We start from the raw sequence: 22,349 nt of genomic DNA, 5'->3' as shown, positions 1-22,349 counted from the left end.
CGGAGAAGAGAGTGAGACACTCGTGATCCCTCAGTTTTATCCCGAGTGTGATGTACATGGGATGGAATCCTCTGCGGGTCACTGTGGGCCCCTCTCCTGTCCGCCCCTCCCTGCAGGTGCCACCCTTTCCCTTCTCCTCTGGCTTTGGGGACCCACCAGCGGGTGTCCCAACAGCGGGTGTCCCTTGCTGTTGTGCCAGTGAAGGCTTCCCCGTGGGAGCTGCCTTGGTGGGGCCCCCTCGGGCCCTGCAGGCCCTGGAGGAGGATGCCAGGAGCCTGGCTGTGCCACCCGTGTCTCGCCATCACCAAGGGGCTGAAGTATTGGGGGGCTCTTCAATAATCAGGAGGTGTCAAGGGCTCTTCCTGTCCTTGGGAAGCAGCAGGGATGGGATGATGGGGAGGGTGTTCCCATATTGGGGATGTTTTGGGGCTGGGGTTTCAGGGTGCGGTTCTTCCCTCTTTTGGGCGGCAGTGGGGCTGGAATGCTGGGGGGCTTTCCCCACCTTCGGGGTGCAGCAGGGCTGGGATGTTGGGGGGGGGAGGGGTTGGGTTTTGGGGGGCTCTTCCCACCCTCAGGCTGCAGCAGGGCTGCCACACTGCCCCCCCATCCCATCCCGGGCGGGGCCTCTGGGGGGTGTCCGCGGGAGAGGGGGGCGTGGCCTTTGAGAGGGGCGGGGGCTCCGTGAGGGACGTGGCCTGTGTGATGGGGCGTGATCTCTACGAGGGGGCGTGGTCTCCGCGGAGGCGTGTCCTCTGGGGCGGCCCGGCGGCGGCGGCGCCTGCGCGGTGCGGGGCGGCGGGGGAAGATGGCGGCGCACGGAGCCCCGTCGGGCGGCGCGGCGTTGAAGCGGTTAATCCAACAATTCTCTGCCATCACGGGTGAGACGCGAGCCGGGAGCGGGGTGAGGGGGGACACGGGACCCGAAACCCCGCCGGATCCAGCCCTGCCGCGGGCACCGGCACCGCCGCCGGGACAGCGGCCCCGGGGCACCGTGCAGCCCGGCCTGGAGCCGCGCCGGGGCGGGGGCTGTGGTGACAGCGGGGAGGAGCGGCCGAACCGGTGTGGCCTGCGGGGGAAGGGACCAAAGCCCATCCATTCCCACCCCTGCCATGGGCAGGGACACCTCCCACTGGATCAGGGGCTCCAAGCCCCATCCAACCTGGCCTGGAACCCCTCCAGGGATGGGGCAGACACCACTGCTCTGGGCACCCTGGGCCAGGGCCTCCCCACCCTCATTGTGAAGAATTTCTTCCCAATGTCTAATCTAAATCTAAATTCCAATTTAAAGCCATCCCCCCTCATTCCATCCCTGCCCTCCCTGATCCAGAGCCCCTCCCCAGCTTTCCTGGAGCCCCTTTCAGCCCTCGAAGCTGCTCTAAGGTCTCCCCACAGCCTTCTCTTCTCCAGGCTGAACAACCAACCCCAACTCTCTCAGCCTGGCCCCATAGCAGAAGGGCTCCAGCCCTCCGAATGGTAAGACATTACTGAAAATACTTCTCTCAACTTCAACGAAGGAAATTAGTGTAGAAATAACGGTGGTGGCAGACAGAGCATTACTTTCTACATGCCTTTGTAAAAAGTCTCCCTGCACCCACCACCTCCAGCCTGTGGGCCTCCCACACCAGGTGCCACTTGTTTGTCCCTACTGGCCAAGCCTTCTGGCCCCCTCCTGGCCTCTGCTCCTACCAGCAGCACGGCCCGCTGCTGCGCAGGGAGAGGGTTCTGGGAGCAGCTGAAGGACCTGGGGCTCTTTAGTCTGGAGAAGAGGAGGCTGAGGGGAGACCTCATCGCTCTCTGCAGTTCCCAGAAAGGAGGTTGTGGGGAGGTGGGTGCTGAGCTCTTCTCTCAAGTAACAAATCACAGGACCAGAGGAAATGCCCTCAAGTTGCACCAGGGCAGGTTCGGATTGGGTATTGGGTAACATTTCTTCACCAAAGAGTTCTCAGGCCCTGGCGGAGGCTGCGCAGGAGGTGGTGGAGTCCCCATCCCTGGAGGGGTTTAACAGATGGGTGTATGAGGTGCTCAGGGATCTGGTTTAGGAGTGGACAGGGACAGGTGGACTCAATGATTTCAAAGGTCTTTTCTAACCTTAGCTGTTCTATGAATTCTGCCTCAGTTTCTCTGTCTTGTGGGCACCTGAGCCACTTGTGTTCTATCTGCCTCGCTTTGATTCCCTCCGGCTTATGGCATACTACATGGAATGCTGCAGGAGTGCTTAAGTAAACCGGCCTCGGTGTTAGTTTAATTTGTCCCTCTGATGGTTCAGCTTCAGACTGGGTCCCTGTGCCCAGGCTTGGACACCCTGAGCAGGGGACTTGGGGCTGTTCTGTGCACTGTGGACGCGCTGTCAGGGTATGCTGGGAAGTTACTGATCGCTCGGCTCTCCTTAAGGAAACATTTGGAATGAAGTCTCTCAAGTAAAACAAAACTGTGACGAACATATTGTCATTACAGTATATGCCTGGATATCTCTTGTGTTTCTTTCCAGTAGTATCTGGCATATCAGCTACAAAACAAACCAGGACAGGCAGAGTCATGTAGTCTGCTCTTCCTGACAGCTTTTTGTACTTAATGTTTATGTTAAAGGTAAGAGCATCCTCCTTATGTGCTCAAAAAGGAAAAAAAGAACCTACTGGGCTCCACCCATCCACGATTGCAGTAGAGTTTGAAGTTTTGTTTTTCCATTCTGACAGAATTAAGGTTATATCTCAAAGAGTGTGGTTAGGAAGCTTATCTTGCCACTAATGGCCTGATTTGATAGGTGCTTGGAAGCAGACACCCTCAGGGGTTTGTGTTAGCGGCTGTCAGCCCGGAGCTATTAGCGTATGGAATCACTCCTGCCTGTGGGGAAAGGCAGAATGGATACCACACAGCAGCTTGGTTCTAGTTTAGGTGATAGTGAGGAACAAGGAGAAACGGTCCCTGGTTATATTTCTCTTATCCAGATGGCAGAACTGTGTTTCTTTGGTGCTCTCCTCCAGAAAAGTGTTGCTAAGAGAGTGTAGCTCGTCTGTTTCTCTACCCGTGAAGTGACGAGATCTCTGGGAAATCCACTTTGGGACATAACAAGTATTTTATAGAATCATGGAATCATGGAATGGTTTTGGCTGGAAGGGACCCAGAAGGCCAACCGTGTCCTGGGCTGCATCGAAAGAAGTGGGACCAGCAGGACGAGGAAAAGGATTCTTCCCTTATATTCTGCTCTCATAAGACCCCACCTGGAGCCCTGTGTCCAGTTCTGGAGTCCCCAACACAAGAAGGAGAGTTGTTGGAACGAGTCCAGAGGAGGTCACGGAGATGATCCGAGGGCTGGAGCACCTCCCATATGAGGACAGGCTGTTCAGCCTGGAGAAGTTTCTCATGAGACCTTAGAGCAGCTTCCAGTGCTGAAAGGGGCTCCAGGAAAGCTGAGGAGGGGATTTTTTTTCAAGTGGAGTGATAGGATGGGGGGGGAATGGCTTTAAATTGGAAGGGGGAACATTTAGATGAGATGTTAGGAAGAAATTTTTCACAATGAAGGTGGGGAGGCCCTGGCCCAGGGTGCCCAGAGAAGCTGTGGCTGCCCCATCCCTGGAGGGGTTCCAGGCCAGGTTGGATGGGGCTTGGAGCCCCTGATCCAGTGGGAGGTGTCCCTGCCCATGGCAGGGGTGGGACTGGGTTGCCTTTGAGGTCCCTTCCAACCCAAACCATTCCATGATTCTGTGGCAGGTTGGTTCTGGAAAGCCAGTTCCCTCAGTCAGTTTGGTGTTCTCTGTGATTTCGTATTACGGTGTGGATCATTTAGGACTGATTTATCTCAACAATTTCACAGTGCACTTTCTCTTACTGGCCTGTTCAGACTAGAGCTTCTTGAGTCTTTCTCAGAAAATCTGAGACACGGCCAACTGCATTTTGCCCTGACTGAAGTTTTCTGGGATTTTGATGCTGTCGGAAGTGTTTTCTTTATTTTGGTGACTTGCAGTCAACCTGGTAAGAATTACTGCAGATCCCAAAGCTGCTCCCAGACTGGTTCAGCTGCACTGTGCCACTCTGCTCATGCGAAAATAAACTCCAGCAGTGACAGATGCTGTAGCAAAGACGTTGGGCACCCGAGAGCTTCCGTGGATGAGGGCGCTTCTGCTGACAGTCTGGTTTTTCAGGAGGAGCTGGAAGGTAGCAGCTGAAGAAGGAATTAAAAGTGATGCTGAGAGCTGGTGTTTCATCCTGAGCAACAAGAATAGGATTGGATTTAGTTGTGCTTCAGAGAGATTTTCATAAACATAGTCATTATACAAATAACTGTATAGGCAAGTACTGCTTTCTCCTTCTTGGCTTTTTTCCTCCTCTTAAGTGAACTGAGCTTTTGCTGGGTTTGCCCTTTGCTGCTTTGTTTTTGCCTTTTAGCACCATTGGTGAAACAGGGTATCTTTCCTTCCTTCTCTAAATAGCTGTTATGAGTGGGTAAAAAGCTTCCACGGCTGATTTAGTGCCCCCCCGTTAACGTGTTACATCAGGTTTTAGTTCTTTCATGTCTTCCTACTACAAGTGCTTGAAAAATTGTACCAGGGAAAGGTCTGTCCTATAGAAGAAAAAGAAAAACCGCTCTAAAGCCCTGTGGTGGCTTCCGCTGAGTTTTCTCTTGATGGAAGGAAGCAGCCTGGGTGTCCTGTATATAGGTGTTCCCTTTCCCCTCGTTTCATAGTTGTACTTCAGAGATGAACTGTTCTAATTCTTGATGCTTTGAGAGAGCCAGCTTGCCCATCAGCCGCTCCCAACACTCCCGATCAAAATGCTTTCTGCGGGATGCTTTACATTTCCTTTGCTGTTCCAGGTGCCAGTGAAAGCGTGGGAAGGCACATGCTGGAAGCGTGCAACAACAACCTGGAGATGGCCGTCACCATGTTCCTGGACGGCGGTGGGATCGCAGAGGAGCCCAGCACCAGCTCTGCAGGGGTGTCTGCTGTTCGACCGCACACCGAGTACGTACCCCGCCAATGTGTCTGCGCAAACGGGGGGGCTGTCCTTGGAATTGGGTAGCGCCAGGCAGCGCAAATAGGAAAATTATCTCCTGTAACTTGCTGTCAGCTCACTGCAATACGTGCTGCTTTGGTGATCTTGTTAAATTGATGGCACCGATATTGTTTGGGGTCAATAAGTCCTTCTTACACAAGTTGTTGTGTAGACCAAGATGAGGATGGCGCCTTGAGCAACCTGGGCTGGTGGGAGGTGTCCTGCCTGTGGAAGTAGGTTGGAACCAGATGGGCTTTAAGGTCCTTCCAACCCAAACCATTCTATGGTTCTGTGGTTTTAAGCCAGTCTCTTGCAGGTACTTCAGGAGTTCCCTGTAGCTTATACAAACCGTTCTCTGTAAACAGAGCTCAAGACATTAAAGTGAGGATTCAGGAGTAACAGAGCCTGACTTTTAAATTGCCCCAGCAGTCTTGCTTTAGACTAATTTGGCAGTTAGCTCTGTTTTTTTGGTCATTTTAAAGGTAGTGACCTTGGTTCCCTTAGCCTGGAGCAACAGAGGCTGAGGGGAGACCTCATCGCTGTCTACAACTCCCTGAAAGGAGGTTGTAGCGAGGTGAGTGCTGGGCTCTTCTCCTAAGCAACAAGCCATAGGATGAGAGGAAATGGCCTCAAGTTGTGCCAGGGCAGATTCAGATTGGATATTAGGTAACATTTCTTCCCTGAGAGGGTTCTCAGGCCCTGGATGAGGCTGCCCAGGAGGTGGTGGAGTCCCCATCCCTGGAGGGGTTTAGCAGACGGGTGGATGAGGTGCTCAGGGATCTGGTTTAGGAGTGGACAGGGACAGGTGGACTCGATGATCTCAAAGGTCTTTTCCAAAAAAATTATTCTATGATTCTTATTGTAAGGGTTTTATTGTTTTAAGCAGACCCAGATTTGGCACTGGAAGGGCTCAGTTGTGTACACTGGTACGTAGAGGCATAAGCAACTACAGAATCTCACACAGCAGGTGCCAGTGAAAGAAAAGAGTTGTTCCATTTGAGCACGGCAAAGTCTTTCAGCACTGCCTGTTACTATGTCTGCTTGGGAGCAGTGGAATATTTTGAGTAGAAGCTAACTGGCGTAAGTCACATTCGTTAAACATTCTAAATTAAGCCTCACTTTGCTTTTGTCTTGATGAAAGTCTTCTACTTCAGGCAAAAGGCAACTAACTTTGACAGAAAATCCTTACCACTCCTGCTTCTGAGGCTCGTGTGTAAATTTAAACAACTGTTCTAGTGCTGACCTTTATGGTTGATGTCAAGAGCCTGAGCCTTTGGCAGGTAGTGAAGTGAAAACTCTGTGTCTGTAGGTGTTGGAGTTCTTATTTCTAGACAGCTTCTGGCAGGCAGGGAGGTCAGATTCCAGTTTTTATGGAAATACTCTCTTGTTTATACACTTGATGCCCTCTGGGTGCTGGTCAGCTTAGCATAGCTTCTGGGGAGAGAGCAATAAATACGCACATGCTTCATAACAGCAACCAAAGAGTGCGGGTTAACAGCAAGGTTAGCGCACCTTGTTGACATTAGGAGTTACTTTTTGAAACCTGTGTGGCCAAGAGCTGCAAGCTGCCCGCTTTACAGCTTTGAGGAACCCGAGAGAAGTGGGCGCTTCAGGAGTAGTTCACACACAGGACGTGTTCACAATGCATTTCCTTGGGTGAGCCGTGGCCTCCTTCACGTAGATCCCGGGGCTGAGTGACCGCATTGAATAAGTGACACAGTTCCAAAGCCCCGTCGATTCCTATCCTTCTCCTGATCATCATTCCAGATGATCTAGCAGTCTCTGCAAGCGTGACTGAGCAGTTGATATGTGGGAGAGCCCAGCTTTGGAAGCAAAGTATCGCTTCTGAAATACGGGGAAATGGCTGGTTTGACCATCGTATTTTCTTTCCTCTGGAAAAGAAACGGCTTTATTTTTTTCCGCTCTGGGTGGATATCAGGGGAGGAGGGAGATAAGCAGGTTAGTTAGGAGCCTTTGCTGCGTTTTAAGGAACTTTTTCAAGTTTTAAGATGTTTGATAAAGAAGAAAACTGTTTGGTGGGTTGACAAACGCTGGGTCTGAGTCAGCCAGGGATCTGTGTAATCTTCTGTCAAGACCTAGAAGGGTCTAATGCAGAGTGTACGAAGTCCTGCCTCAGTGCCAGGAGTGGGAATGGTCTCCTGAGGTTCATTCTGACCCCACGTCTCTGGATTCCATGCCATGGTACAGCAGCGTCCCTAGCTGGCTCAATGTCAGAGGCCTTTGGAGCACAATGGGATGTGGTTTGTATGGTTCTTGGAGTATCACTGCTTTTATTTTTCCTTCCTCTTTAACAGGGATGAAGTACGACCTCCAATTCCTCCAAAACAGGAAATTCTAGTGGAGCCTGAGCCCTTGTTTGGAGGTGGGTTTGTGTTTTATTTTGGGTTTTGTTCTCTTTGCGTTGAGCTGAGCTGAGTGACAGGAGAAAACCAGAACTTGCTGAATATAAAGAAAGCATCACTTGTACTTTTATTTTTGGGTTTTTTCCACTGCTACAACTCTACTACCATGTAATTCGATTGCGTACTTGGAAGTACACCGGTGGTGGTGTAAGCCACCATCAGAGATGCAGCCTTCCCAGTGGTGCCAATTTGCCAACTCCAGTTTCATGAAACTCTGATCAACAGCCAATTAATTAGCTGTGCTCAGCATCCCTCTGTGTTCTGGGGGTTCAGAGCCATCCGATGCTGCTGCCAAGGTGTTCCAGGTGCTGGGATAACAACTTGAGCTGTGGCTGACAAGTGACATTGAAGAGCAGAAATACCTTCTTCTCGGGGAGGTGGTGGATCAGGAAGGGCTAAACTGGATAATTTTCTGTATTTCCCACTTAGGGATTTAATTTGCTCTTTAAACTGTGCCATGCAGCCAGTTTTTGTGTTTGTTTTTCTGAAGCTGTTTATCGCTTGCTTTTGAAAGCAAGCCTTGTCTTCTAAGGAAACAGGTGGATGGAAACACCTTTTTCTTTTGGCTGCTGAGATGAGAACTCATGTCATACACTCATTTTAGAAGGACATGTAGTGATAGGATGAGGGGTAATGGCTTTAAATCAGAAGGGGGAAGATTTAGATTAGACATTAGGAAGAAATTCTTCAGGGTGTGGAGGCCCTGGCCCAGGTTGCCCAGGGGAGCTGTGGCTGCCCCATCCCTGGAGGGGTTCCAGGCCAGGTTGGATGGGGCTTGGAGCCCCTGATCCAGTGGGAAGTGTCCCTGCCCATGGCAGGGGTGGGACTGGATGGGCTTTGAGGTCCCTTCCAACCCATCCCATGATCCTCTGTTGGTGCTGTGCCAGCACTTGCGCTCCATACTAACAGACCCGGGAGCACCACCAGAAAGGACCAGCTTTAAACTTGTGCAGTAGCGAGACATGTTGTTTCTGGGGTAAGATTTGCTGGAGGGAGGATGTGGTAGGACACTCATCTTACAAGCAACTTATTTCCATCCTCCCAGCCTCCTCCAGCCCAGCCTTACTCCCACATCATGCCCAGTCTGGGTTCCTGTTCTGTTTTCTGATGGAAAGTACTCACATGTCATTCTTTTGGTATTGTACTTTTGAGATAACTCTTGATTTCTTTTTTAAGCTCCCAAGAGACGCAGACCGGCGCGCTCAATCTTTGATGGCTTTCGGGATTTCCAAACCGAAACCAGTAAGTGTTTACAGAGCAGTAAGCCAAAGGTTCTGGGGTTTAATGCAAGTAGGATTGAAAAGGAGTTTCCGTTGTAGGCTCTGACAGCTTTCAGCCGCTGAATGGTTTTAAATTGCCTACTTTACAGAACAGGTTTGATTTTTTTAATGACGTAACAAGGCTGTTTATTGTTGTGGTGTCAGTACTTCTTGCTGACATGTCCTTTCCCCATTTGTGGTGCAGTTAAAGTTGTTGATTTATTGTATTAGGGTGGCTGAAGGGCGGCTCCTTGGACATACGAAGCAGGTAGTGAGGATGCTGGTCCAAGCACTTGCCTGTAAAGTCAAACCTGCAGACAGTGTGTTCTGGCTGCTTTGGTAGGGCAGATATTTTCTTGATGACTCCCAAAAAAATACTTTTTCTGCTTTAAATGGAATTGAAAGGGGAATGGATCTGACAGCCATGTAGGAACTAGCTGCATCCACTACATTTTTCTTGCGAAGAGTTTTTTCTTGGGAGAATGTGCCTTACACAGCAGCTGCTCTTGTTGAGCGTGCTCTAACCTTGCGAGTCCAGTGCCACAGTAAGAGCATACAGCCAATAATAAATCCGTCTGTGAGTATTTTGTCTAATTCCGCTTCCTTTCCACTCGGGGCTCTGCAGTTCGACAGGAACAGGAGCTACGGAATGGAGGGGCGGTGGATAAGAAGCTGACTACTCTCGCAGACCTCTTCAGACCTCCCATTGATCTGATGCACAAGGGCAGCTTCGAAACGGTACGTTGTGAGATTCTGTTGCGGTTCCTTACACAGTGACTGTGTGGAAACCTTGTGTTGGGCTGCTGGCGTGTATGGATCCGTTTGCTGGATGATCAGAATGCTAAGAAGGACCATGGAGTGATAAATATTGATGGACAGCATAAGGAAGTGTACATTCCTTATTGAAGGACTTGCACATTGTTTATGTTTTGCTGTTGGTGTGGCAGATCCCACTGGTCACAATGGGAATGTTGTGTGCCTTAGGATCATGGAATGGTTTGGGTTGGAAGGGACCTCAAAGCCCATCCAGTGCCACCCCTGCCATGGGCAGGGACACCTCCCACTGGATCAGGGGCTCCAAGCCCCATCCAACCTGGCCCGGAACCCCTCCAGTAGCGCGGTGCAGAACAAGCTGGAGTTCGATTGCTTCTGATAGGTGAGCAGGTGCTTTGTGAGGGGCTGTGTGCTTTGCAGCAGAGCCCTGCAAAGGAGCTCAAGCACAGTTATGTTAACACGGCCAAGCAGCTTCTGATACCTGAACTAGTACAATTGTTTTAGTGTGGCTTTGTCATGGAGATACAACTTTATCTTTTGGAGAGGTCTTGCTCTTCTGTAAGGTCACAGCAGGTTGTTTTTTTCATCTGGTAGCGATGGGAAAAGTATCCAGGAGATCGTCTGCCTGACAAGGGCGCTGAGAGAGTTGAGGTTGTTCAGCCTGGAGAAGAGAAGGCTGTGGGGAGACCTTAGAGCAGCTTCCAGTGTGGAAAGGGGCTCCAGGAAAGCTGGGGAGGGGCTCTGCATCAAGGAGTGCAGGGATAGGATGAGAAGGAGTAGTTTTAAGCTGAAAGAGGGGAGATTGAGATGAGATCTTAGGGAGGAATGTTTTCCTGTGAGGGTGGCTTTCAGTGCTCCCATGAGGCAATTGGAACGTTCAGAGTTTCAAGTCTGTCTCTAAGGTTTCCTCATTTGACAGCTTAAACCTTTATGAGTTAAACCTTCTCCAGCTGCTCCCGGCTTTACTCCTGTTTTTTTTCCTTGGCCCTGGCAAGCAGCAGTAGTTTGTAAATGCAGTTATCTTTGTACAAGGGGCTTTTAGACCTTGCGTTTGCGTAAGCATGGACTGGAGGTGCTCCTTTGGCCCAGAAATGGCTGGGTGATGGAAGAATTGTGCCCTGGCCCACTGTGAGTGTAGCATGGATGGGATATTTCTTGTTGGATAATCTCATGCTCTGACTTTGTGTCACTTGCTCTCTTCTACACTGAATCATGCAACATTAGCAGATGTCCAGGAGGTCACGAGATGCTGGCTTGGCTTCCCTGTTTCGCTCTGCTGGTTTAACAGAGCGGTGCATTTCAACAAAGCTGAGCAAGGAAGAGCCACTGCAGTGTCTATAAACGAAAAAAGTTGAATGAGAGGATAAATTTTATTTCTAGTAGCACAAGAGCTAGAGGTTTTCCAGTGAGATCCAGTGCTGAGCTTAAAACAAGACTTCTTTCACATTTTGCCTAACCAGATTGCTGCTCTGTTGCTCGTATTGATGAAAAATGGGGTGGATAGAAAGGGTAAAGTTAAACTTGGGACATATTTGGTTTGGTTTGGGGTGTTTTTTTTGCACCTGGCCCATTTTATCTGCAATCCACTGCCTCTGCCTTTGAAAGTTCCTCCTGTGCTGATTGCTGAAAGCTTGAACAGAGATAGTTGCAAAGTGGTTGTTCTGCACTCACCATGTGTGGTCTTTAAGTGCCTTTATACCTCAAAGAGGGAGGAGAAATGAGGTGCAGAGAAGGAATCCTGTTGACTAAACGCAAGTCCTCTTGTCGGTGATACATCCGACTTAACTAGGAGGTGATCCACGTGTTTATCATCAGGATGAGCAGGTCTCTCCTCTGCTTGCAGATTAGTGTGACCGATCACACTCTTTCCCAAACTAAAGCTTGATTCAGTGCCCCCCTGTTCCCCACCAAGTTCCTTTTCCTACCCTGTGCTTGGCCAGTTGGAATCCAGCAGCTCTGTTCATCGGTGTGATTCTGTAAGTCAGCCAGGCTCATTTAAAGTCAGTCTTTCAGCCCTGCCTTCTGTTTTGTGGGTGCCTTTTCCCAGCACCATCCATCTTTCTTGCTGTGAAGGGGTTTGGGTGGAAAATCCAGCAGTGTTTGACGCCATCGCTGATCGTTGCTGGCATTGGTTGTGTGTGGCTCTTCAGTTTGATCTCACAAAGCTTTTCTCTCTGCTTACAGGCCAAGGAGTGTGGTCAGATGCAGAACAAATGGCTCATGATTAACATCCAGAACGTGCAAGATTTCGCCTGTCAGTGTCTAAACCGGGATGTCTGGAGCAATGAGGCTGTCAAGAACATCATCCGGGAGCACTTCATTTTTTGGCAGGTGAGGAATGGAACGGGGCTGTGTGGGTGGCATGGTGTCCTGGGCAGGAAAAAAACAGACTTCTGTGAATACAACAGCACTGCTGCGGGTCTAGTGAGCTTACAGAGCAGATGAAGATGTAGTTCACGGATCTGGATATACTTCATGGATACACATTGGACTGCAAGAACTGTCTGTCACTTGTGGCTGTTAGAGGCATTGTTCAGCTCATCAGAGTCACCGAGGGCAGTGCCCACCGTCTGTAGCGCACGCTGTCAGAGACACACTTGACATTTTCAACGTGTAGGTTGCATTCCCTCTCCACCTGGTAATTTGCTTCCCATGTGGCATTGCAGGTGTACCACGACAGTGAGGAGGGGCAGCGATACATACAGTTCTATAAACTAGGAGACTTCCCCTACGTCTCCATCCTGGATCCCAGGACAGGTAAGATCATTGACAGCCAGTGACCCGCAGTTCATATCGCCTGGGCTGAAGGCTGGAACACATAGAATCATGGAATCATTGAGGCTGGAAAAGCCCTCTCAGCTCATACAGTCCAACCATCAGCCCAACACACCCTGACTGCTGAACCATGTCCCAAAGTGCCACCTCTACATGGTTTTGAATCCTTCCACGGATGGAAACTCCCCCTCTGCCCTGGGCAGCCTCTGCCAGGGCTTCACCACTCTGTCAGTGAAGAAATGTTTCCTGATGTCCAATCTGAACCTGCCCTGGTGTAACTCGAGGCCATTTCCTTTCATCCTGTCACCTGTCACTTGGGAGCAGAGCTCAGCACCCACCTCACCACACCCTCCTTTCAGGCAGTTGCAGACAGTGATGAGGTCTCCCCTCAGCCTCCTCTTCTCCAGGCTAAACACCCCCAGGTCCCTCAGCCGCCTCTCATAAACCCTGTTCTCCAGCCCCTTCCCCAGCTCTGTTCCCTTCTCTGGACGCGCTCCAGCCCCTCAATGTCCTTCTGGGAGTGAGGGGCCCAACACTGAACCCAGGATTCGAGGTGCGGCCTCACCAGCACCGAGTGCAGGGGGACAGACGATCCCTTCCCTGCTCCTGCTGCCACCCCATGGCTGATCCAAGCCAGGATGCTCTTGGCCTTCTTGGCTATCCGGGCACATCTCTCACAGCATGTGTTACCCTCACCTGGAGAATTTTAGCCGTGTTGTTTTGCTCCCTGAGAGTCCTTCTTATCCCTGAAAAAGCAGAGCAGTGTGTTTGCGAGGAAATGAGGGGCAGAACTCCAGGCCTGGCTGAAGTTTTGAGTGGTTATAGGACTTGGGAACACCGGTGCTTTGCTTAGACAGGGAAAATAGTTCCACCCGGTGGTGAAAGTCTGGAATTAACTTCTTTTAAGTGTCCCTTTACAAGCTCCTTGAAGTTAGTGATGGATAAACTACAGTATTTGTAATCACGACATGAATCTGCTTCTTGCACAGCAGCTTTGTGAGGCTCAATGATTAAATTGTATCTTTGTTTTGGAAAACCATTTTGGCTTTGAGTTTGTTGTTTGGTTTGGGTTTTTTTTCACCCGAACAATCCAAGTTCTACCTTCCCTTCCAGCTCTTTGAAATCATTACCTTTTTTTTTGCATCCCAACATCCTTTCTTCTTTTATCCTTGTGTAATGCAACTACATTAATTGTCTGGTCTCCTGCTTCTCAGGACTGAAATGTCTGTAATGAGAGCTGAGATTTCTTGTTATTTGATTTAAACCACCCAAACTGATTTTTCATGTTGAAACTGAAGTCAGGATGGTCTTCTTAATGCTTTACTGATGAAAAAAAAATGCTGTTTGCCAAGTTGTAGAACCAATGTAGGCAAGAATGTAGAAATGCTTCTCCATAAACATAGTGGTTTGTCTTTTTTTCATTTTGAAGCCTGATTCACCATTCTGTGCACGCAGTCCCGTAGGTAAAAAGAAAAGAATGGAAACAAACAGGCACTGTATTTATGTTTGTACACATTTGAAAGCTTTTCAAGGGAGTGGAAGAAGGAAGCTTTGTGATGATCAGGTGGTAGCCTGGAGGAAGCTGCAGTTCCACAAATACGGACCCTTGCAGAGCACATAGGTGGGAGGGAATGGGGGTGTTTGGCCGCTAAGCAGCCATCTTCTGCTGAAATTCTGGTTTGTGACACCTTTTGTTCCCCAGGCCAGAAACTCGTGGAGTGGCACCAACTAGACGTGACTTCTTTTGTGGACCAAGTGACTGGTTTCCTGAGTGAGCATGGGCAGCTGGATGGCCATTCCACCAGCCCTCCTCAGAAACGGTCTCGCTCTGTAAGTATGAGGCCCTTCAAGAGGACCGGAGAAAGTGGGAAGGACAGTGCTAGCTTATCTCCACTCAGCTGTGCTGATTTCCTGTTTAGTAGAACTATAAAATCATGGAATGGTTTGAGCTGGAAGGGACCTTAAAAGCCCATCCAGTCTCACCCCTGCCATGGGCAGGGACACCTCCCACTGGATCAGGGGCTCCAAGCCCCATCCAACCTGGCCTGGAACCCCTCCAGGGATGGGGCAGCCACCCCTGCTCTGGGCACCCTGGGCCAGGGCCTCCCCACCTCACAGCAAAACATTTCTTCCTGAGATCTCATCTCAATCTCCCCTCTTTCAGCTCAAAACCATTCCCCTCATCCCATCCCTGCACTCCCTGATCCAGAGCCCCTCCCCAGCTTTTCTGCAGCCCCTTTCAGCACTGGAAGCTGCTCTAAGATCTCACTGCAGCCTTCTCTTCTCCAGGCTGAACAACCCCAATTCTCTCACTAGTAAAGCAGTGCATGAGCATGCAAAACTCTGCTGTGGCAGGGAGTGCCTTCTGCTGTGATAACTATTTTTGTTGTGCCATTTGTAGCAGTCACAGAATTGTGCATTTGTGGCAGGAGAATATATGACCCCATGCAAAACTCCGAGGAGGAGTCATTAAGCAGTCCTAGCACGACTGGCTTCCCATGGTGTTTGTTCCTGACAGTGTTCGTAGCTTCTCTTTGGAAGACTGATGTCCTCTTGGCTTTCAGTATGTATTGAAAAGCAAATCATGTTTGTGTTATGTCTGTATTCACCAGGAGAGCCTCATCGATGCCAGTGAGGACAGCCAGCTGGAAGCTGCTATCAAGGCCTCGTTGCAGGAGACACATTTTGATTCCTCGCAGCCCAAACAGGACAGTCGGTCAGATGAGGAGTCAGAGTCAGAGCTTTTTTCTGGGAGCGAGGAGTTTATTTCAGTTTGTGGGTCTGAGGAGGAAGAGGAATCAGAACCTCCTGCCAAGATAAGGAAGTCTCCACATAAGGACTTTGGGCACAAAAAAGAGGAGAGCCGGAGGCCTCAGCCTGAGCCTCCTGCACGGACTGAGCCTGGGACATCAAATTGCAGAGCGCTGCCCTGCGTTAATGCAGGGACAGCAGAGGAGTCGGCTGACAAGCCCGACAGCACGTTGCGGGGCCTAAATGTGAACGGTAAGTGGCCAATTTCTGTGCTGAAAGCGTGGTTTCGCTCCTTGCTTTGATACAATGGAGTGAAGGGATGGCATCCAGGGGGACCTGGACAGGCTGGAGAGATGGGGCTGTGGGAACCTCATGGAGTTGCAACGAGGCCAAGGGAAAGGTCCTACCCCTGGGTCAGGGCAATCTAAAGCACAAATCCAGGCTGGGGGGAGGATGGGTTGGGAGCAGCTTTGAGGAGGACTTGGGGTGCGGGGGATGAGGAGCTCAACATGAGCCGGCAATGTGCGCTCACAGCCCAGAAACCACCCGTGTCCTGGGCTGCATCCAGAGCAGTGGGACCAGCAGGGAGGGAGGGGATTCTGCCCCTCTGCTCCACTCTGAGAGACCCACCTGGAACCCTGGGTCCAGTTCTGGAGTCCTCAGCAGAGGAAGGACATGGAGCTTTTGGAGTGAGTCCGGAGGAGGCCACAGAGATGATCTGAGCGCTGGAGCCTTCCTTGATGAGGACAGGCTGAGAGAGTTGGGGTTGTTCAGCCTGGAGAAGAGAAGGCTCCAAGGAGACCTTAGAGGAGCTTCCAGTGTTGAAAGGGGCTCCAGGGAAGCTGGGGGGAGGCTCTGGATCAGAGAGGACAGGGACAGGATGAGGGGAACAGTTTTGAGCTGAAAGAGGGGAGATTGAGATGAGATCTTAGGAAGAAACGTTTTGCTGTGCGGATGGGAAGGCCCTGGCCCAGGGTGCCCAGAGCAGTGGTGGCTGCCCCATCCCTGGAGGGGTTCCAGGCCAGGTTGGATGGGGCTTGGAGCCCCTGATCCAGTGGGAGGTGTCTCTGCCCATGGCAGGGCTATAAACTAGATGGGCTTTAAGGTCTCTTCCAACCCAAACCATTCCATGATTCTGTGATTCTTTGTCTCTCTTCCTTCTCAACATGAGACGTGTGACCTGTTTGGCTCTCACCAGTCCTGCTTTGGTGTGGCGATGCCTCAGACTGCGGAGTCGTGTTGATTGCTGAGCTCAGGTTCTTGGTGTGAGGCCATGCCACAACAGAGCACGTGTTGGTGTCACACAGGCGCACGTGGTGGGGCTCCTGCCCGTGTGACAGAGGGAAGTGGAGTCACCTCATACTCGCTTTGCTTGGCAGCCTGAGCTGGGCTTCTGTCGCACGACTGGCCAACACAAGTGAGTCCCCAGAGGCTCTGTTCCTGCTGGCAGATGAGCTGGGGTGCAGCAGAGCAAGGTGGTCTTGGAGGCAGAGGGAGCACAGTATGCTTTTCTCTGGGGACGCTGACTCATTCTAGTCACTCCTGTTAATTCTTGAGTCCCGATTTTGTGCTTTTAAACACGTGGTGGAGGTGTATCCTCACAGACTGGAGCCTTGTCCTGTCCCTTGTGCCTGTCCTGGCCGTGGTGTGCAGCAGAGCCTGACCCGGCACCTGCGGGAGAGCTCGGTTCTGCTGCCTTGCTGTTTGCTAACTGGTAGTAACTTCCTTTATTCCAGGACCAAAGAAGGCGCGGCTGATGCTAAGGTATCCAGACGGAAAGAGGGAACAGATCTCACTGCCTGAACAAGCTAAACTGCTGGTGAGTGGAGTCAATTGGAATCCTGGTTTGAATACAGGAGAGCTGAAACTGGAGTTTCTTTTCCTGTTGAAATCAGATCCGGTGCAGTGGAGTGGCCACAGAGCACTAGCACTGCCATTCCATTATGTCCCTTCCGTGTCATTCCTTTTTTCTGATTGACAAACTCTGCTGACTCTATGTTCCCATCACTGCTTGGGTTGTGTGTGCACTCCAGTGTTTTCCTTAGTCCCAAACCGTCCGCTTTCCTTTCCAAAATTACTCTAAACGCCTTTTGCATTAATCATTAAGTGACTGGAGGGTACTCTCAGCTCACTCCTGAGGCGCGGGGTTCTGAATGGAGCAGTTCAGCCACTGCCCGTGGTCAGGCAATGGTAAAATCAAAGACAAAGTTCTTCATTCTTTTCCTCCCTCTCGTTCACTGTACTTCCCCACTCCCCTGCGGATGTGGATGACAGAGCAGACTTTGGAGGAAGTTCTCCTTGAACAGATTTGTTATGATATTATTTCATTACTGAGCTTCCAGCGTGCGTCTCAACTGCGCTTTGGGCTGGTTGACCTTGGAGAAGGCAGTGTGGATGGTGTTTGCATCAGGGCTTTGCAGGTGCAGGTCTGGAGTCAGTGTAGAAAGAGGTCACCATATCGCTGTTAGCTGGAAGTGGCCAGTTAAGCTCATTTTCATGTAATTAACTGAAAAGCTCTATACTGAAGTCTTGGGGAAGGCAAAAGCCCACCTCTTCAGAAGGAGCTTGTGCAGATTTAGCAGAGAAATGTCATGTCTCTTAAGGAAAATGTGACTGTAACCAAGGCTGCAGCACTCTTGGAATGTAGAGGGTCTCGAGCTCATATTCTTATCTGTAACTCTTTTGCTTGACAAGAAGAGAACAAAAAGTGGCTTTTGCTACAACATCGGTGCTCTCAAAGCCACGCGTAGGTGGGTAGGGTGTGGAATGCTGGCAGCGCTACATTTGGAGTCCTAGGGCTGAAATGCAGAGGCTGAGCACCACTGGCAGAGCGTTGCTCACAGCTCCAGGAATCAGCTTTGCTCTCAGACCTTTGCTCTCGCTTTGTTGCTGTGTAATATTTTTCCAAATGCTCTTTTATATCTTAAGTGCTTTTTTTTGTTATATAAAGTTGTACTTATTATTAAACGTGCATCACTTTTGAATATTTAATTAATGTATGTAGGTGATAGGTGTGATACTGCTATATTCCTGATAACCTTCTGGTTTGACTCCTTTTATGGCCCATGGTGCTTACAGGAAGTTAATCTCGATGTGTGATTTCCTTTGCCGCTGCCTGCTCAGCAGTCAGCAGAGGGGTTTAGGTGAGTCAAGGTTTGTGGGTAAAGAGATCTCCTTATTGCAGAGCTGAGCGAGCAGCTTTTGTGCTCGCTTTATGTGGTCCTCTAAAGCCTTTCAATCAAATCAAGATTGAATCTCAAGATGTTTCTTGGTGAGCATCTCTTTCGTGATGGTTTTTTCAGCCCTCATCCCTTCCATTTTAAAGCTGTCCAAAAAGAAGCTGTTGAAGGAGGCAGTTGCAGTTTTAGGAGTTTTAACTGAAGAAGTGTTCCAACACTGTAAAGGAACTTTGATCATCCTTGTTGCCTGAAAAGGAAGTCAAACCCACTTACTTGCATTCTTCATCAGGCACAGACATGATGATCTGCAAAGCCTGTTGGAAAAGAGGTTAAAAGTGAAGGTTCAAGCGGCAGAGCCCTCATACCGAGGGTTTGTGTCTCCATTTGGATGCATTTGGAAGAAATCTCCATGAAAGTTCTTCCATGGCTGATCTGCAGTCATCAAATCTTGGAGGACTCCAGGTTGACAAGGATCCTTGGAGATGATCTGTTCTAACCCGCTGTTGAAAGCAAGGCTGTAGATGAGGTTATCCAGCTTCCTCTCTAACTGAGCCCTAGAATGCTTCCAGTGAGGGATGTTCCACCACCTCTCTGGGCAACTTGCTCCAAAGTTTAACTTGTCTCACAGTAAAGAATTATATCCAGATGAAATTTCCCCTGGAGTGACTCGTGTGCGTTGTCTTTTGCCACCGTGCGTCCTCGTGAAAGAAATACCTTCATCTTCTCTGCACTGGAATACCACGGGGATATTCCCACCAAGCCTTTTGCTTTCGAGATTGAACAAATCCAAGTCTCTCAGCCTTTCCTGGTTGTACCAAAGTGCGTGCTGTACTCAATTTGCTGGCCTTTTAGTGGATCCTTGCCAGTTTTCCCTCTTGAATATAGAGACCCAACACCATATGCCAGGTGTGGCCCCGCAGGCTGAGGTAACCGCATCCCTTGATCTGCTGGAATGCTTTTGTTGGTGCAGCTCAGTTTTGCCGTCACTGCTGCAGGGGTGATCTGGAGAAACGAGCTGAGCTTCTGGATGAGTTCTGTCTGTCTCTCCCTCACATCCCAAATCTTGGCTCCAGGCAAGCGGTGGGCTTCCAGGACTCAGAGTCAGATTGGCAGTCGGGTGCCTCTGTCCTCTGCAAGATGAGTCCCCTCCGCTGGCGTGCACTGCTTCTTCCTGCTGGGTAGGGCCCGTGGGTCCAGTGGTATCTTGTTTTTCCAAAGGAGAGAAGAGCAGCTGTTCTGCAGTTGCAGGTCTCCAGGGCGCCTTCCCTCACGAGTTGCCGTCCTCCCTGGGTTTGTGTCTTGCTTGTGGCCATCTCGTTCTATCTGCATCACAAGGCTTTGGTTCCTTTGGCTGAGGTGCATCCTTACCGCTTTCCTGCTCGTCTGCCCTGATGCAGCAGAACGTGTGGACAAAATCGGACAGGGATGTAAAAGAGGATCTCTGCTGTGCAAAATTTCAATGTTTTCTTTGTCTGTGATTACAAGCTTCTTTTTTTGTTAAAGGAAAACAGGATTTTTTTACATTCTTTTGTGGGTTTTTTAACTCATATGACCTTTCTTTGCCTTTCCTTCTCCCCAGGCTCTCGTGAAACACGTCCAGTCTAAAGGATACCCCAACGAACGCTACGAACTCCTGACCAACTTCCCCCGCAGGAATCTCTCCCACCTGGACTATGAGACCACGTTACAGGAGGCAGGCCTGTGTCCTCAAGAGACTGTCTTTGTGCAGGAAAGGAATTAACACTGTGGCCTCCCAGCCTTCCTTTCCTTCCCTCTTGGCCTGGAACACTGACTTGTTAAATATGCAGTTGAGGGCTGCAGGACTGCAGTGCTGGAATTAAGCAGGCAGCTGCTTGGCCCTTCTCTCTCTTCTTCCCTTCCCCTTCTCTATTGACCAAATGAAAGCGGTCAGAGTTTTACTTTATTCCTCAGTTTGGGCCCTGCGGAGAGCAGAGAAGAACATCTTTCCCTTATTTTCATGGAATAAAGTAAAATGATGATCAGTGCTGGCGCTCGGAGTGGCCGTGATACACATCCCCTTCTCGCTGCTGTTCTTAAATCTGTTCTGTTTAATTTATTTTTGAAAGTAGTGTGTGATAAGGCACTGAGTCATCTCTCTAGGAGAGAGCGTAACCTCCAGCACAGGCTTTCCTTTGTGTTGATCCTCTCTGGGAAGGGTCTCCATTAACCCGGCAGCCTTCTCAAGGGTTCACGTCTCTGGCACTCTGCAAAACCTGCTGTTTGGGAAGGAGTGGGGTTGGGCTGTGGCGAGATGCTCTGCCCCAGCTGATTTAAAGGCTTCGAGGTTGCATGTGTGTTCTGCGCTCATACTCAAAAAGCCAACCAACCACCAAAAATCCCCAAACTTAGTGGGATTGACTGCTTGGCCCGCGGGAAGCTGCGTGTCTGCTCATGGACCAGAGCTGCTCCCTTGATAGAAGGATGAGTGGTTTCCATTTGTTCTCTTCTTAAGTGTCTCCTTTTTACTTGCTCTCAGGATTTTGCCAATGATGCTAGAAGGTGGCAGGGTACCGGAAAGACCCTGGGCTCTCTGCAAACACCGGTCGTAACAAGCTGGCGGTTAGCTGGCTGCGTTTCCCTGCGTGGCGCTGTTTCCTCCTGCCTTTGCAGGGCTTTAGAGCACAAGTCCCAAGCAGGTTTTCTTTTTGTAACCGTACGTAGCCTTGTCCATCTGTGCAATGAATTAATGCTTTATAAAAGACTCCACAGCCTGGTGGCTGGAACGCTGTATGCTGCTTCGTATTCCATTTTCCTGTCAATCTGGGAGGTTGTACGGAAAGCTGCTCCTTTGTTTCAGCTTTCTCAGCCCCGGCAGCAGTGCAGGCGCACCTCGTGCATGCAGCGTGCCCTGGTTTCCCAGTGGCTTCTCCAGACATTGAGCTGTTGATCCATTGGTGTTAAAATAGGAATTAGAGCTGGGTGACAGCTAACTAACACTGCTGGCCTCAAGGTGGGTGTCAGCTGTGTGTATTTACAGCTCAGAACTCTGCTTAATGTGCTCTTCACCAGTGGGGAAGAAGGCATTTGAGACCTACCGTAACTGCTAACCACTTCTGCAACTGCCGAGGGATTCTACTTGTTAAAGACTGTAGTGGGCAGAAATTTACCATGGACTAAAGCTTTTTGAGATATTTTGCCTTTAATTTCATACTAGGCTGCACACTTTGGAGGCTTTAATAGTAGATTACAGAAGATGTCTTGCATTCCCCATGCTGATACTGGCTCACAGCTGCCTTCTGCTCACAAGTGAGTTTTCACGTGTAACCGTACGTTTGTATGAATTGATTTCCCTTCTATACAAAAACCGGTTTGCGTTCTGCTGCAAGATGCAGTATGAGGAAAGCAAAATCCAATCATGGGTTCCTGATCAGTGGTTGATGTGACGTCAGATGTCACATTTGGTTTGTAGAGAGGCCCTGTGGCAGAGGCTGCTTCCAGCACTGGGAGGTGAAGTACAAGGCTGGCAGAGGAGTGGGTGGTTGGGCTTTTCCTGTGAAGCGGCACCTCTCGGCTGCAGGATCCTTTGCGTTTCTGGCATATCCAGATTTGTAATTCGGACTTGCGTGTATGGGAGAGCTGGCCAGAAGGAAACCCTTTCCGTGTAGGTCTGACGCTTCGCTGTCTAGGTGAAATAACTTGCTCTGGTGTTTGTTGTCTTGAAGCCCATTCCCTCCTCCGTGGTTGGGCAGGCTGCCAGCAGGACGCAGGTCCCTGCACGTGTACTGATAGTCCTGTGTCCCTTGGGCAGGCTGGAGTGGGAGCATGGTGACCTTTCCTACTTCCCTGCTAGTGTATGACAGGGATCCTGTGTGTTTCCACTGGTTCCTCAGAAGAGAAACCTTCCTCTTCTGCTCATTGGCAGCGTTTGCTGGTGGAGGGCCAGCTCGGTTCAACAGGCTTGAGTTTATGTCCGCTCCAGAAACGTTGTTCCACTTCTCTGGCAGTGAAATCATTTCAATACAGAAATGATTCTGCCTTTTCAGCGCTGGCTCTGTTTTGTTGGTAGCTTCTCTGCTTCCCCCTGGCCCTGGTGGATGTGGTGCTGGGCTGGGAGGTGTCCAAGCCATCCGATAGAAAATAACCACGAAAATAATCAGCGGGGGAGGAGAGGCGAGACTGCAGTGCAGGGGGGAGCGGGGGCTTCTGCTGTCACTGGAGAGGCTGTGCACCGTCACAGC

At 50.2% G+C, this 22,349-nt stretch overlaps 1 protein-coding gene across 1 annotated transcript; it reads left to right on the top strand.

Annotated features, from left to right (window-relative positions):
* Positions 1-768: 768 nt before the first annotated feature.
* On the top strand, positions 769-20,470 carry UBXN7 (UBX domain protein 7). The gene is made up of 11 exons (XM_054074999.1): positions 769-878; positions 4,811-4,958; positions 7,305-7,372; positions 8,589-8,654; positions 9,297-9,409; positions 11,630-11,776; positions 12,112-12,202; positions 13,923-14,050; positions 14,833-15,223; positions 16,708-16,790; positions 19,730-20,470. The coding sequence occupies exons 1-11, from the start codon at positions 806-808 to the stop codon at positions 19,889-19,891; spliced, it is 1,470 nt and encodes a 489-aa protein (XP_053930974.1). The 5' UTR covers positions 769-805; the 3' UTR covers positions 19,892-20,470.
* The last annotated feature ends 1,879 nt before the right edge of the window (positions 20,471-22,349 follow it).

This window comes from Cuculus canorus, chromosome 9 (assembly GCF_017976375.1).
Source record: "Cuculus canorus isolate bCucCan1 chromosome 9, bCucCan1.pri, whole genome shotgun sequence".
NCBI classification, from domain to species: Eukaryota; Metazoa; Chordata; class Aves; order Cuculiformes; family Cuculidae; genus Cuculus; species Cuculus canorus.
This window is presented reverse-complemented; position numbering and strand designations above follow the sequence as displayed.